Source organism: Epinephelus lanceolatus, chromosome 6 (assembly GCF_041903045.1).
Source record: "Epinephelus lanceolatus isolate andai-2023 chromosome 6, ASM4190304v1, whole genome shotgun sequence".
NCBI lineage: Eukaryota > Metazoa > Chordata > Actinopteri > Perciformes > Serranidae > Epinephelus > Epinephelus lanceolatus.
Window position 1 is genome coordinate 42,417,908 of NC_135739.1, and position 16,427 is coordinate 42,434,334.

The 16,427-nt window shown below is 39.3% G+C and overlaps 1 protein-coding gene across 5 annotated transcripts in view; it reads right to left on the bottom strand.

The window, feature by feature from the left end:
- LOC117253947 (epidermal growth factor receptor substrate 15-like 1) overlaps positions 1–16,427 on the bottom strand; it is a 151,902-nt gene that overhangs the window by 12,276 nt on the left and 123,199 nt on the right. For 2 of the 5 annotated variants that reach the window (XM_078169073.1, XM_078169072.1), the window contains one exon: positions 8,384–8,592. In XM_078169073.1, coding sequence (XP_078025199.1) covers positions 8,384–8,592 — 209 coding nt within the window. Of the gene's footprint in view, positions 1–1,128; positions 1,146–8,383; positions 8,593–16,427 lie in introns of all 5 variants that reach the window. The other 3 variants (XM_033621854.2, XM_078169074.1, XM_078169075.1) reach the window with 3 other exon arrangements.

Consider the following 16,427-nt stretch of genomic DNA (forward strand, 5'->3'; position numbering starts at 1 on the left):
ATGTTGCAAAATGTAACTAAATAGTCATGGTCTGGAGCCCCACAGACACAAAAATACACAATTTGTCTGCATACACTATTGTTAAACTCATTAAGTTAAACTATTACTGCAGAGCTGTTAAATGTGATGATTTATTTGCTGTAAACTAAAAACAAACTAACAGCTCTCCAATTCAAATATTAAACATATTTGCAAGTTGAATTGGTGCTCCATAGTCACAAAATGCAAGTAAATAGCACTTTGGAGCCCTGCAGATCATAAACATGTCTGGCCTGATCACACACTATCACTCAAGAGAAACTGATCTGGATGGGTGGAAGAGTGAGTGTGATGTATTATGTTTCCTTCTTTTTGAGAGAGCCATAGGAGAGAGTGAGAGAACTGAAATGTGAGAGAACTGAAATGTGGAATGGAGTATCATGCTGGTGGCTTAAAAAAATGACGTGACAATTTATACTCAATGTTCACAATATAGTAATTTTATACATCCCATCTGGAACAAGCCAGAGCACTGATATAATGAGGTGCATGTCTGAAAGGGGCTAGGCAGAGAGTACAGTAGGGACAGACATGGGACTCCCCATGTCAATAAAGATTTAAAATTTTATTTCAGATCATCAATATGTTATATCTTCATGTGTCAATTATTTCAAGATATCCTCTTTAATTCTGATCAGTGTCAACAAGGATAAACAGGAAAAAAGGAACCTGATGAAATTGAAAATGTTTTTTCTAAGACTCAAAATAGCTCAAAAACATTTGAGTTTTTCAAAGTGTCATTTAAAATGAGTATTGGTAAAAAGTAATAACTTTTCACCCGACTAAAATTTTCAACTGAAAAAGTAGGGAAGTGAGAAATCCTGTAATCCAAATGCAACATGTGTCCCTCAGTTATGTTAGAAACTGTGCTTTTTGCTTACACTTTTTAAAAACAACTCTCAACTCACTTCGTCATGAGTATTACACATTTTCACAGTCCACAAAGTTAATGTCATTACCTTTTTCAGCAACACATGATGTGAGATTTATCTATAATGCACTGCCTTTATGTTCATTATTTAACATTATTTTGATTAAACCGCCAAAATGTAATGTTATGGGAATTTCATTGTGTGTTCAATCTCTTACCTTGACTTTGTCAGGCCCTGTTAGAGAGGTGGATTACAGAACAGAAAAGTTATAATCCAGAAACCCCTGAACTAGGCTAGTTTATAAGACATTACACCACAGCACACAGACACTGTAAAGGGATACCTGCAGAGTTTCTGTTCAGTCCTCTTTGTAACACTTTCTTTGCTGTTTGTGTTTAGCTGTTTGTTAGCATTTTTATTTGAAAACAAGTAATTCTGCTAGCTTCAATCTACAGGCTAGTCATGGTTAACTTACGTAAAACATGAATTCTTAACATACTAAGCTACTGAAGTTGAAGTAGTTGCCAATAAGTGCCACAGATAAGACAAATGGACTATGGTGAAACAACTGCCAGTGAACCCCCTCACATAGTAACAAACAACGCTTGGAGCTAAAGGAGAGAACAGCTAACAGAACTACTTAACAACAGAAGATATGACATCCAGAGGGTGGGAGAAAAAGATGGGCAAATGCATTGGGTTTATCTTAGTGTGCACACACAGCCGTGAAGATTCTTTCTTTCACACCCTTGTGCCCTGCATGGGTCATCCTTACGTCCGCACCTTATGTAACAACTGTGTGATCATAGTTCTCCCAATTTAGGCAAGCTTTTCTTCAGCTGATGTAGGTGAAGCCAGTGAGGCCTGACACAAAGTGCGCTAAGGGCAGGGTTGCTGTGGTGGAGGGAAGAACTCCTCGAGAGAAATAATTCTTGACCGAAAAGACTTGAGGTGTAAATAAGGGATTTGGCTATAAAGTTGCTGTGTTTCCATCCTTTCTAATAAAGAGACCGGACGTTGAAGCTGACAGTGTGTATACGTCACTCACTATCACCATACGCTTTAACCATAGATGGAGTCTAATTGTTATTGACCACCATCTGAAGATAGGTTAAATGACCTTCCTCCCTTGTATTCCTTGCGTTTTACGTGGGAGAACTGGGAAGAGAGTAAGGGTGGGAATCACCAGAGGAATGATATCATTGCGATACTGCCATATGCTGAGTACTGCGATAAAATATATTGCAGTATCTTTCTATTTATTGCCTTATTTCCAATTGCAAACTATTTCTGCACAAGAAAACTTTGTCAACATCAGTTTTACCTCATAAGAGAAAGTTTTCAGTCTGTTCATCTGACTTCATTTTTATTGCAGTAAAATATGATAAAAAGCAGACAGGCTGATCAACACTGTCACAAAACCAGAACACACCAGAACACAAATCAGAAATGCTGCATATGCCTGACAAACTGAACTGTTGGCAGATTTAACGCCCTCTGTGAGGCCACATTAAGCTTGTGAGTGAAGGATGGAAGGAGACGGGCTGTCTGACTCGTGCCCTGCAACTGGGGTTCTCTTCAGGGACAACTGGGAAGTTGCTGCTAAAGATGATTCATGCCTATCCAATCCTACGGATGGACACCAACGCGGTCAGACCAGCTTTTGCTGCAGCCTTCCTCCATCCAGAGCACCATGGAAGCATCCACACATGCTTAGCACTGAAGCACTTACAGCGTGGTTGAAGACTTAATGGCAGTATCTAGCTGGTTTGACAGGAGGGGCATAGGCAGCTTTAGAGCGGTTTAATTTCTTTATCTTCTCTTCTGTTCTTCCATTATTAACTGCTCAACTTAAGAATAATTAAAGTTTTCTATAAGGTGGGTGCAGACATAAAGGAGGCCTGTGCAGGGCACAAGGATGAAAAAGAAAATCTGCCAATATGATATAGACAATCAAACTGCAGTATGAATGAAAAGTTTATGCTAGTGCTGCACGATTAATCTAATCGCAATTGCAATCACGATGTCAGGCTGGGTGATTACATAACCGCATAAAAGGCTGCGATTTGCGATTTAATGTAAATAAATGTTAACGTGTGTGCCTGTGAACGTGACTACCTCTCCTGTAGTGTGTGGAGTTTGTTGACATTATACCCACAAGCTATTCTACTATGTGCAGCACGTATGGTCAGGTGACCACCCGGCGTGCAGCAGTGACCTACACAGACACTGAAGAAGAGCATGAGCACGACCATGAACAGGCTGAGTTGGTGGCGAAAAAAACACAACGTCTATTACATGGCAATACTTTGGATTCAGGTATGGTGACGCTGAACAGAAAGACGTGCTGTGTAAAACTTTAAAAGTTAAAGTTGCCACGTTGCAACACAACCAATCTATATCAGCACTTGAGACAGCACAGAGAAAAGTAGGAAGAATGCATGCGAGAGAAAGCCAAGCCAAGTAACATTAAAGACAAACGGACAACTGAAAACCGCCAGAGCCTCATAAAACAACATCCAGGCACAGTTACGCAAACATTTGTAAGTGTCACGGGGAAATCATGCACTCCATAACAAACTTTATAATAACAAATGAAAAACTGAACAATTTTGCTCGGGCTCAGCCAACTTGACATGCTGCTGTGTTGTGCTATGGCGTGCTGGAATTTGTCATTTACGTGACAACGCCTGAACGCAACACAGGCTCGCTCAGCTGTGTGTACAGTACTGTGCTGTGCTGCTGTGCGAGCAGCGTGTTTGACTGTGCTCAGTCTGTTGATGGTCATTAACACACTGTCCATAACAATAACTATGTCGTGATAGGTCATTGCCCCCCTAATATAATTTAGGTGAAACACTGAATCAAGCAAGAAGACTAATGATACCATTTTTTTTTATTATATTGTAATCGCAATTGCAAATCGCGATATTGTCCACTCAAATCGCAATTGCACATTTTTATCAAATCGTGCAGCACTAGCAAATGGACAAATGAGGAATCCTAGGAAATCTGCCCGTTCAAGAATAAGTCCTGTTTTCAACCAGGGCCTCGTTTTCCTACTTTATGTCATGACAACTGATTGTGCTCATACCATCTGACTGTAACCTAGATGAAACTGCTGTTTCATCAAAGGTATTTAAATATATGTAACTAGTGGGATTGTTGTTGGACCGTGGAGAAGTACCAGCAGTGATGTAAGAACATAAATTTGTACAGTTGATAAAATCAGCTGTCAAACTGGGACAGTTTAACACCAAGGACAAAAATAACTATGCTTGCAAAGGTGGGTCAAGTAGGACTCACAAAGTGTAGGACAATCCAAATATTATTAAAGAAAAACAAGAATAAAGCCAAAAGCAAATTTTACATGCTACATAAGCTAAAATCCATTATCATTTTGTCAAATTTTAGCAAGATAAATCAAAACATTTTAAAAGACAGGTCTATATTTTTCAAAACTTTCTTGGATTTTGTCCCCCATTATTTCTACTGAAGGCAATTGTTACAAAAAGATATCACAATTAAGTAAAATCAGACTGTTAAAGGCCATGAGTTTAAAGTAACTGTATTTGTTTGTTTTTGTAGATAAAGCTGAAATGCAGCAGCTTTGGTCAAACAGTTGGAGAGAAGTATGTGTATGATTTAATAAACGTAGTATTTATTATTGGTAAAAGCTTCAATATCCTTATGCTGGTAATGCTAAATATTTTACTGTTTTACTGCTTTGGTTCATAAATAATAATTTGATTTATAATTATTAAAGCAGTCAGTTCGTATCTGAGGTACCATGAAAAAGTGAGGGTGAAATAGAGGGCTGCAGAATAATGCTGAAGAGTGCTGAGAAAATGCAAAATTACACTAACATAATAGAACATGCACAACAACAACAACAGATAGCAGAGTTAAAGCATTAATCAACTATCAGCAACAAATAGTGAGCATAAACAGCAAGGCCATGCAGGGCAGACAGACTCAAGAGCTGACAGTTGAGTGGTGATACTGTTGTGTCTCGTGTTAGATGGATAAATCTGACGAATAGTTGAACTGACTAACACCAGTCAGACATAAGCTTAGAAAACAGTGATCATTTACCAATGAAGTGCATCTGCTTGACTGAAATCTGAAATGCACAGTATTTTGAGTTTCTGTGGTTACTTGCTTATGGGGGACAAAAGGTTTCTGTTTGTTTCCATTTGAGTACTCTTAGAGATTCTACTAGTCAAGACTGCCACCATTATGCCAACACATTACTGATATCATTTCTCAGCCTTTGTGAAAGTCCCTAACAAACTTACATTCTTCTTGCCAAAAGACAAAATTACAGCTTTACTACTTACAGTTTTAAAGGTTCTGTAGCCTATGTAACTTTGACAAAATCCTTGTTATAAAGTGCTCCAGTAATGACATTTTTCTGTAGCCTGACACGGAAGCACTGGTTCCCTTGTCAAAAGGCCTATGGGATTTTTCTATTGGATATTGGATTATTCCCAAAAATAACCTCTGTGGCTAACAAAAAATATGTGAATCATAAACGTTTTGTTCAGCAAGACAATCTTCGCAAATGAACACCACTTTCAACCGCCTGGAAAATGCTGGATCAGGTGCTGGGCGCCACTCTTGTGTCTACTCTGTGTCAACTTCAAGACTGTGGAGGCAGGTTGCGTCTGAGGTTGCTAAGCGAAAATAACCAGCACCGGATCATAGCCTATTTACCAGAAATCCTGAGTGCAAAGCTGATCTTCTTCCAGGTGTTGTTGCCGAAAATACTGTCAATAGGACAGATGTCAAGCTCTGGGTATCCCTGCACTAAAATGATCCACTTTTTCTTTATATTTATCAAAGATTGATAATTATGGAAGAGGGTAAAGATATCTGCCAGCTGTGATTGGTTGTTCTTGGTCACATGACATGCAGTGCCTGCTACTGCGTCCAAAAAGCTGAACTCTGTTCATCTCAGGGCACAGCTGTTACTCCCTGAAAAACGGCCGCTCGGGAACGCCTTTGAATGTGCCTGCCATGTGTCTACACTGAAAACAAAGAATTCGATGGTGCAAAAAACGCAGCATGTGTACGGCCTCTTATAGCTGTTGGTTACATATTTTTGAACTTCAGAGAGAGACAGGCTAGCTGTTTCCCACTGCTTTCAATATGTAAACTCAGCTAGGTTAACCATTGCCTGACTCCAGCTCTGTACTAAACACAAAGACACCAGATTGATATCTGTCTCCTAAAGGGTTGAATTATTTCTTTCATTCTCTACATGACTTGTGTTGTTGCAAGAATGTCAGAGCTGTGCTGGAGATTTTAAAATGTGAAGTGTGTGTGTGTGTGTGTGTGTGTGTGTGTGTGTGTGTGTGTGTGTGTATGTTTTATTTATAAACTGAGAAACTTGTTAACACGAAGATGAAACACTGAGCTGCCAATGAGAATGTAAAGCAAAGACTGCCTTTGTTGTGTGCTGTCCTTACGTCTTAACTCCCTCTGTCTTTATACTGAAGGCCAGTAAACTAAGTTTGGTAAGCTTACTGTATTCAATTATTATTACCTCCGCCAAGGAGGTTATGTTTTCGCCGGCGTTGGTCTGTTTGTCAGTTTGTCTGCAAAGTAACTCGAAAAGTTCTGAACGGTTTTTGATGAAATTTTGGTGGTGATTGGTTGAAATGAAGTGGATAAAATAATAAAATGGCGGGAAATCCGAGCTGCTTGGCGGAGGTCTGCGCTCTCCGAGTGCTCTAGTATTGTTTTTAACTTTACCATGACAGAATGAAATAATAATTTCTGGTGTTATCTTAGGAATCGAACATAGCTTACTGCATTGGACATTGGGTTGTACTGGATGGTTAAAATCAGTATCACAATTTGAACTGTATTAAAATAATGTTTTGCTGAAATTGAAATATATGGCATAAATACTTAAAATAATTTAGACCAATGATCTAGTTTCACTGTTGTGTAACAACACACTAGACCCTTGTAGAGAAAAAAACATGATTAAGTTGTTTTCTTGGTTTATAACCACAGTTTGTTCGTGAGAATTTTACAGGATTCTGTAAAAATGAAAACATGTAATCCTATTCCTACAATATGATTTCTTAAACACTCCATATTCAGTAATATTAGGTTATTTCCTAGACCTAACTGGACAAAGGCATAACCCATGCTGCCTCAGTGTAAATATTTTTACATGTTGTCTGTACAAGAGCTAGTAACGATTTTACATTGACTTACTATTTCTACCATCATCTTGGTAATTATCTGGTATAAACATGTAACCTATATGGATACATTATGTAGAAGCTGAAACAATTAGTCAATTAATTGTTTTGATAGAAATGTATTTTGCATTATTTGGTGCTGAAGTTGGCAAAAATTAATATTTTCTTGCTGTTGTCTCAGAAAAAGAGAAGATTTAGAAGTTTAGTCAATAATGACAACAATTATCAGTTGCAGCCCTTATCTGGATAAACATCTCTAATCATGGTGTGTATTCACAAATGACATAAAAACAGGTTCTCCTTATCTTATTTGTTCAGCCCACATTGTGTTTCAATCTCAATTTGCAAATTCAGGATGTTCAACTTTTGTTTACTGATCTAGAAAATCTAGCAGATACAGATCATATGTTCATTCCAGTTGAAAATAAGGTCATTCAGTGTTTCACACAGAATTAGAATCTATGGGTGGCAGTAGCTGACTTTAGTTTTTTTTTCTTTCTTGCCTGTACGTCCTTCAGTCTGTTCCCCCTCTCTAAATTCAGAGGTCTTTGCAGGTCCATGAACACAGTACAGGCAGAACTCTTCATGGGTTAATCTTTCCTTATCAGCAGTCTGTTGAGTTTGAGTCACAGGGTGGATAATTCATAAGTCGATTAGCTCAGAGCTGATCAGATTGCAACAATGGATGAAAGGAGCAGCTGTTTGTAAGTGAAAGCAAACTTTTACACCCAGCATAATGCACGATTTCTGCCTGGTGTTCTGCTGCTCTGTCTGTGCCTAGAGTACACTCTGCACTGTAAGAGTGTTATGCAATGGTTTATATATTCCACCAGCACGCCTAATGAATGGTTCAGCTCTGAAAGTAGAAAATCAAAACGTGGTGGCAGATGTTTTAATTGTGGTGGGCCGCGACATATAAATGAATATACTGTACAGGGAGTCACTGGTGTAAAATCAGTAATCAAATTCAAGCCCCAAAACATACTGTAACCATACCCGGAACCATACCTTGTTTAAGACACACATTAAGAATTGCGCAAATCCATAACACTTTGGTACAACACATTAACTATGCTTAAAGTCCTCTGCTACACCCTATGCCTAATCAGCACTTTCAGCACTCATCAGTCTTTAGGAGTGACCTTGTAGCACTCTATAGTCACTAAAACCTAGTGACTGTGCTGGTGTCTGTGAATAGCTATGTAGCCTGGTCTAGACACTGACAGTTAAACAGTATCACCCATCTCAACTTACAGAACTGAAGTCTGCAAAACCCAAGGTAGAGTCTTTAGGGGCTTTACTTGATGCCGATGATGGGGCGAAAGGGTCTTTGCCACTGAACGGGTCACCAAGGCCCTTTTTACTCTGAAATGGGTCGATGTCATCACTGCCAAATGGCTGGAAGGGGTCACATGGTTTGGAAGGGTCAGCTGTGCCAGACATGCTCACTGGTGTACTCTTACCTAAAGACATAAAAGACAGAGGTAAACATCATCACAAGGAAAAGGCAACACAAGATTCTGTATTTTTCCACAATTCCAACAATGCTTCCTGATTAAAACAGGCATGAACAACCTGCTAACAGCACTGGTGAGACAAATGACTGGAAATCTGAAATAAAGCTAAAACTGAAATGCAAAGGCATTCTTTAAAAAGATCAGTAAAGGGAATAAAGACACACAAAGTGCCTCTGGGATAGCACAGAAATAACTTGCTTTGTGGTGAGGAAGACATGCTGAGAGTAGCAAAGAAAAAAAACAAACAAACAAAAAAAACCCAGACATATCAGACTTCAGGTGTAACGTATCTCAAGAGGAGGATGTTAAGTGCATATGTTCTCTGATGGCTGACAGATATCATGACTCATCACCGCAGCCAGCATGAGTAATTCTAACCTCTGTGTTGATAACACAGCATCTGATTTTATATGTTCTGGATTAAAAACACACAAACATGAAATTTTCTAGATCTCATAGTTCTGCCCACACCCTGCTTCACCTCTGCTGTCACCTCAAAGATAGCTACCAGCTTTTGAAAGCCACACAAGTTTCACTCCCACACACGACACACCAAAGCAATTCATATCGAGTCCCAGCACAAATCTTTCTGTAAGTTATCACATGCAGTGCTACATCCTCTGCTAGTATGAGGAAAAACACACAGCAAAACACAACAGCTAGAGGACCAAAACCAAACCCCATAACCCACGGAACCATTCTCAACGGTTTCCTGCTAAAACACTTGGTTGGGTTTCTGCCCACATTACCAACTGTTGGTTCACCAATTTACCAATGAGACAAACAGACTGATGTTCATGTTCATAGACCACACACACTGATGTCCATGGTAATAGTCCTCATGGATTTAGCTATGCTATATTTTACTTCCACATAAATTGTCCAAGTTAGGAATTATGCATATAAAACTAGGGCTGCAATTCATTTTACTATATGTTGATAATTTTCTGGATTAATTGATACATGGTTTGGTCTATAAATATCAAAAAAATAGTGATAAATGACTATCATGATTTCCCATTACCCAAAGTGTACACAATGTTTTAATATTAATGTAACAATTAATTGTTCATCAAAGTAACTGCAGATGTCCTGTCAATCAATGAACTGTTTCAAGACGTAAAAACCCCAACCCCATATGTGAAATGTAAACTAGAATTACCGCTTCGCAGTTGTATGTCTCCATGACTAGTCGCCCTTGGTTTTCAATCTAGATCTTGGAATCTCTAATAGGGACCCACTGGAGGATCTCAGGCTACGCCTTGGCTCATATGGGACTAAGCAGTCTTTGATGTACTCAGGGGCCAGTCCCATCCGGGCCTTAAAAGTGATCATTAAAATCTTAAAATCAATTCTAAAACGCACAGGTAGCCAGTGTAATGAAGCTAAAATCGGGGTTATGTGTACTGTTTTGTTTGAATTTGTGAGGAGTCTGGCGGCAGAATTTTGAATAAGCTGAAGTCTGGAAAGATTATGTTTACTTAGTCAGGAGTAGAGTTAGTATGATAATGACTTTGGATTTGTCTGGGTTCAATTAAAGGAAATTATTAGACAGCCAGATTTGTACTTCATTTAGGCATACCTGGAGAGTGTTTAGTTGCTGGTTGATGGTAGGGTCGAAAGAGAAATAAAGCTGTGTGTCATCTGCATAAAAATGGAAACTAATATTGTGTCTGCGGATTATGTGTCCTAGTGGTAACATGTAGAGTGAGAAGAGCAACGGGCCAAGGACTGACCTTTGAGGTACTCCACAAGACAAAGATGCTGTGGAAGATCTGCAGTCACCAATAGCAACATTAAAAGTCCTATTTTGGAGATATGAGTAAAACCAGACTAAAACAGTGCCAGAGATGCCTTCTTGCCTTCTTGAGACGTTCCAATAAAATCAGGTGATCCACAGTATCAAAAGCTGCAGTGAGATCTAAAAGGATTAAAATAGATGAATGGCCAGATTCAGCTGCTAAAAGAAGATCATTGAGCACTTTGAGGAGCGCAGTCTCTGTGCTATGGCCCGCTCTAAAGCCAGACTGGAATTTTTCAAATAGGCCATTTCCGGTTATAAATTAAATTACCTGTTCTGCAACAATTTTTTCTAAAACCTTGGCCAGAACAGTGTTTTTAAAGAACACTATGATGTCACAGTGAAGCTGACCTCTGACCTTTTATGGGTGATTTTCTCAAAATTAGCATATGAATTCTTTAGTTGCACCCAAAAACATGTTTTGTGAGGTCACAGTGACCTTAACTGTTGACCACCTACTTCTAATCAGTTCATTCTTGAGTCAAAGTCGCACCAAATTTGGGGAAACTCCCTCAAGGTCTTCTTGAGATATTGTGTTAATGAGAATGAGACAGGTGCAAGGTCACAGTGACCTTGACCTTTGACTATCAAAATCTAATCAATTCATCACTGAGTCTAAGTGAACATTTATGCCAAACTTGAAAAAATTACCTCAAGGTGTTCTTGAGATATCGTGTTCACAATAGTGGGATGGACATACAGAAAACCTAGCCAAGGCTATCCTTGGTGCAGAGCCATAAACAGCCAATTAAGTTTGAGCATGGATGTTTATTCCTCAGTCTGGGACCAAGATGTGTGACAAATAATCTTAACTGAATGTCCACCAACTATAGTTTTTTTTCCTCACTTGAAATTAATTTGTCCCATTTTCTGTTCTGTACACTGCATTTAAGATTATGATACGAGGCTTTGAGTTAAGTCTGTATAATTGAACACAGTGAAATAGACATGCTATCCCTGAAGAACATATAGTTCAGTGCTTAAAAATTATACAGTATATGATAAAAAATGCTGAACAAAAAGCTGAAGCTGGGGCTGGCAGAGGATCGTGGGAACGTTAAAGAGTACACTATGTTGCTTGTATAGGTGTTAAACCACAAGACCAGCCAAACCGTCGTCATACAACACACACATACGTATTTAGTTCTATTTCCCAGATAACTCGGCTGATTGGGGTGAGCAGTTCATTTCACATAGCACACTGAGCAAAACTGCAGGCCTGGCAATCAGTTTTTTCCTCTTTCTGTAAACTGAGCGCGCGCGCGCGCGCGCGCACACACACACACACACACACACACACACACACACACACACACACACACACACACACACACACACACCCTCTTACTTGAGAAACCACAGTCATGAACTCCACCCTGTTTTAAAATACTGCACTACATTAGTGGCATCTACTTTTAATATTTAGAACATGATTGTACATGCAGCATGCAATTTTTAATCTACTGAAAATAAAAAACCTGCACCATTGTACCCTAAATTGTGTCAGTTTATCTGTAGTACTGTTTCTGCAGCCATGCACCCATTCATACCTCAATAGGTGATAAGAGAAAGTGGAGGAGAGTGACGCATGTGTGAAGAAGAGTAAGACAGAAAAGATAAAAATTATATTGAATATGTGAAAGAGGATTGTTACATTGCTTACAGTGCTGGCATTGGCCCACTGCACACAGCGTGATCTTCTCTGAACCACTCACCCTTGTAAACACACACACACAAACACACACACACACACACACACACACACACACACACACACACGAAGGGAAGATAGAGGAAGCAAGTCAGGGTGTGTCTGCAAACAACAGGCCAAGCAAACCACACACCATCGCTCTTACAACATCACCTTCACAAGTGCCTACACAAAAACATCAGAGAAGCAGTTGGTGAACAATCATACCATGAAATCTATATAAAAACCTTGAGAGCATTAATGTGAAGTTCTGCCGTTAGTCGTTGCAGAGTGAACAGTGGAGATGAATCTGACTGACTGACAGGTGCTGACTGATGCTGAACAAATGAAAGGACCGTTGTCAAAGCTGGAACAAATTTCTCTCTAGTTCCATTCTACAACCACTGAGTCAGCAAGCATGCTGCACAGTGTCATAGTGTAATACACAGTTTAGGCTGAAACACAGAAAGGGAGATTCTGAGTAAGTGTGGTTCACACTATGAGCACTAAGTCCCAAGGGACAGTGGTGTACTGTTCTGAAAAGACTTTAGCCAAACACATCTTTTCTGATCATGATATCATTCATAAAGACTTTTAGAACCACCACCGTTTGAAGCATTAAATCCAACATATCCCCCATATTATTAGTCATTAATTATTTGTATGTCACTAATGTGGGACAGCCATAACACAGACACTAAAGCATCTTATGGGCATTAAAGTAGGAAGTGAGAGAACTTGAGCTGTGTCCACCTTCTTCTAATTTTAGGCTGAAGTTAACTATGTAATGTGTTCAAACTTGGTTTTTGAGTGTCCCATAATTTAATGTGCTATGAAAATGGAGGTGCTGCTCACAGTATAAAAACTTCAACGAAGAACAATGCACATACTGTATAAAATTAGGGTGCAGTATGGAATTGGGACACATGTTGGTCATGGACAGCATATTTCATTTTGTAATGAAAAAGCTGCCATGTTTGGATACATCATCTAGTAATGAATACATTAATATTGTGCACACTTCTATGGTTCCAATTACATGTCACGAATCTGTGTTCCTGTGGTTCAAACAAGCACTAGTGGAGAAGGGAGAGATACACTATCTTGTATCGCTGAAGCTAGACCAACACCCAACATAGAGCTACGACAAGCCACAAAAGCATGTGGTCAATTTTAGAGATTACCCAGCAGATTTTACTTCTTGCGATTCCTTGGGTTGACTGTTGTTAATTTTCTGTACATTTACGTTAATTTCATTTGCCACTTGTCATTCCTTAACAGTGGGTCAAATAGGTCAGCAGACACCCTTGTAATTATCTGCACATTAGTCAGGCCTGGGGAGGTATAGCATATTTAATCACAAGTAAACTCATGTGCTTCACATTAAAATACATACAGCATTTATTATATTAGTAAGAGATATTGCATTCACAAGAATTGCAAGTACGTTCAAAAAAGTAATACAAACAATATACCCACATACTCACACATTAACCAGCCCTGCATCCAGTCTACAGACAAAAACTGTAAATACATCCACACAGTTACTAATACTAATCACAATACACCACCTTGCAGAAACAGGAGCTTATTTCTGGCAGGACAGGATCATGGGCAGCACGGGTATGACGTTATGACGTGTTATGCATGAGACCCACCGCGGGAGATTTAAAAAGTAGCTGTTAGAAGTTAGCAAGAAGAAGAACAGTGGCTGAAAATGTCCACAAATTGGGAAAACAATGAGGTCCAAGAGTTCCTTACCCTTCAAGCAGAGGATAAGATCAGCCACCATAACAGGGATGGTAAATGAATGTTATTGCCAAGTATGCCATTGTTACTGTTTATAAAGCACTGCCAACACATATGTTCTAGGGCTGTAGTCAACCAAAGAAAATCTTGATCGACTAAAGTCGCACATAATCTTCAACTAATTGATTAGTCGTGGGGGAAAAAAAATCTACACATTATTTTTACTTCCGCCGTGGTGTGTCTGTGTCACTCTGCAGTTACACCTCCAAAACACTAGGAGGTGGAGGACTGTCCTAAGTGCTGTAAAGTTTAGTTCAAATCAAACTTTATTTATATAGTTGATTCAAAACACACATTAAACATGGCTTAATAGGGACAATTTCAAACACAAGTATGCAAATTGGCTTCACTATGAATCGCAGAACTGGCAAACAAACGCTTGTCTTTATCTGGACACATTCCCCCCACCAATACAACATGCTAACGTTACTAGCACAAGTCTATGGCGTTTTACATTGTATAAATTAGCCTAGCGTCTAGCGATCTTTTCCTCTTCTCATATAAGACCAGAGACAACAGCAACATGTAAGAAAGGTAACGGTACATAATTTGGCTCCATTACATCTCACAACATTCACCGGCAAAACAACTGTCTTATACTAAACATGTTTTCCAAGCAAATACAACATGCTAACGTTCTTAGCGCCAGCCTATGGCATTTTACATTGTGTAAATTAGCCTAGCGACGAGCGGAGATTTCCTCTGCTCATATGAAGCCAGGATAAATCCTGAAGTATAAATCCCTGAAGGATAAATCACACACAAGACTTAAAATACCATTTTAGTGGGGGCTTTACTGTCTTCACAATTCATTGTTTTTTATCTGTAAAATACAAGTAAATACAAGCTTCGTTTCCACTGAGGTATGGAGGTATTTTTGTGTCTTTTTGTTGCAATCATATAAAACTGTTTTGAGAGCATATTTCTTGAACTGCAATCAAAAATCAAGTTTGTAAGTAAAAACGTGTGATCATTTTGCTTATAAATCAGTACTCTTTGCTTTCAAGTTAAAAAGTTTTGCTTGCGAATCAGTCCTCTTTGCTTGCAAGTTAATAAGTTTTGCTTGCAGATCAGTCCTCTTTGCTTGCGAGTTAAAGTTTTGCTTGCAAGTTCAACTACACTTAATAGGCGGGGCCTGTGGCTGATGGATGAGAGAAGAGTTTCTATTGGTGGGTTTGACGTGGCCCCATACAGAGCGGGCTACACCCACAATTCCCTCTCTCCCACTGGAAACGCTCGACAGTCGGCATTACTGCTACATCTCGGGGCATCTACGGTATTGACCATTACGCCGTCGAATAGTTCTTCCCTGGCTAAACAAAAGCAATCTACATGCACCAGTTCAAATAAAACATTCTTGCTATTATTGGGCCTAGTCCACATGGACCCGTGTACTTCTGAAACCGTGTATTATTCTATGCGATGTGGCTGTTTGGCCACACGCAATGGCACTTTTGGGCACCCGAAACCGCGTTTCTTTGAAACCAGAGTCCAGGGTGAAGTTTTTGGAAGACTCCAGTGCCAGCGGTTCCATGTAGATAGGATAACCGCAGTATTTTATTACCTGTCTCCATTGTTTGACGTCAGAGCAACATTAAATAGCTCTTTTCTAAAAGTTTACCAACTACTAAAATCCCACATCCTGTGTTAAATACAATGTATCTTAACTATATTTACAGTGAAGCTTGATTCTGCACTCTGCAGTTAGCCCTTATGTGAATGTTTACCGTTGCTATGGCAACAAGTGACGGCTGACATTAGCGTCAGTTAGCTTAGCTCAATCGTCCAACAAACAATAACCCATAAAATTATAATTCAACATATTTAAACAAAATCAACAACAGCTACCAGAAGTTGGCAGGCCCTTCGCTGCTTTCGTGGTAGTGTAGTCGTCCTGGCACCTCTGCTGTTGAATTAGGTCACGCTATTTTTGTGGATCGGATAGTTTTTATTTTCCGCACTTCCCTATTTCGGTATTGACTCTGACTTCTGATTGGTTAAAATGGCCTTTCCATTAGAAGTTACATCACCACCTACTGCTTTGGCATGTGTATTACATCACTTGGTAGCGGGTTTTGCGGTTTCGTGTGGATTCCATATTTTTTTATCACACCACTAGTGTGGATGATTTTTTTTTGGAAACTGGAGCCCGAAAAACTTCGCTTTCAGAATTGATTTTCGCCACAGCTCCCACACTGAATTCTCCGTGAACTACAGAACTCTCATGTTGCTTTGCAAGCGTACTAGGCTGATGAGTAGAATTTAAGAAACAGGTTAAATGACATTATGTTGCACACTCTTGTACAGTAGGTGGTGGTATGCACCTTTAAATTGTTTGCAATCCGCCAACCAAGAGAAGAAGAAAATAAATGCTTTGCAAGCTGTCATTCCGATTGAGACTGGCAAACAGACGTGTCTTACAGCTTTCAGTTTAGGCCCCGCCCACCAGGTTAAACTTTTTACTCGCAAAACTTTTTGACT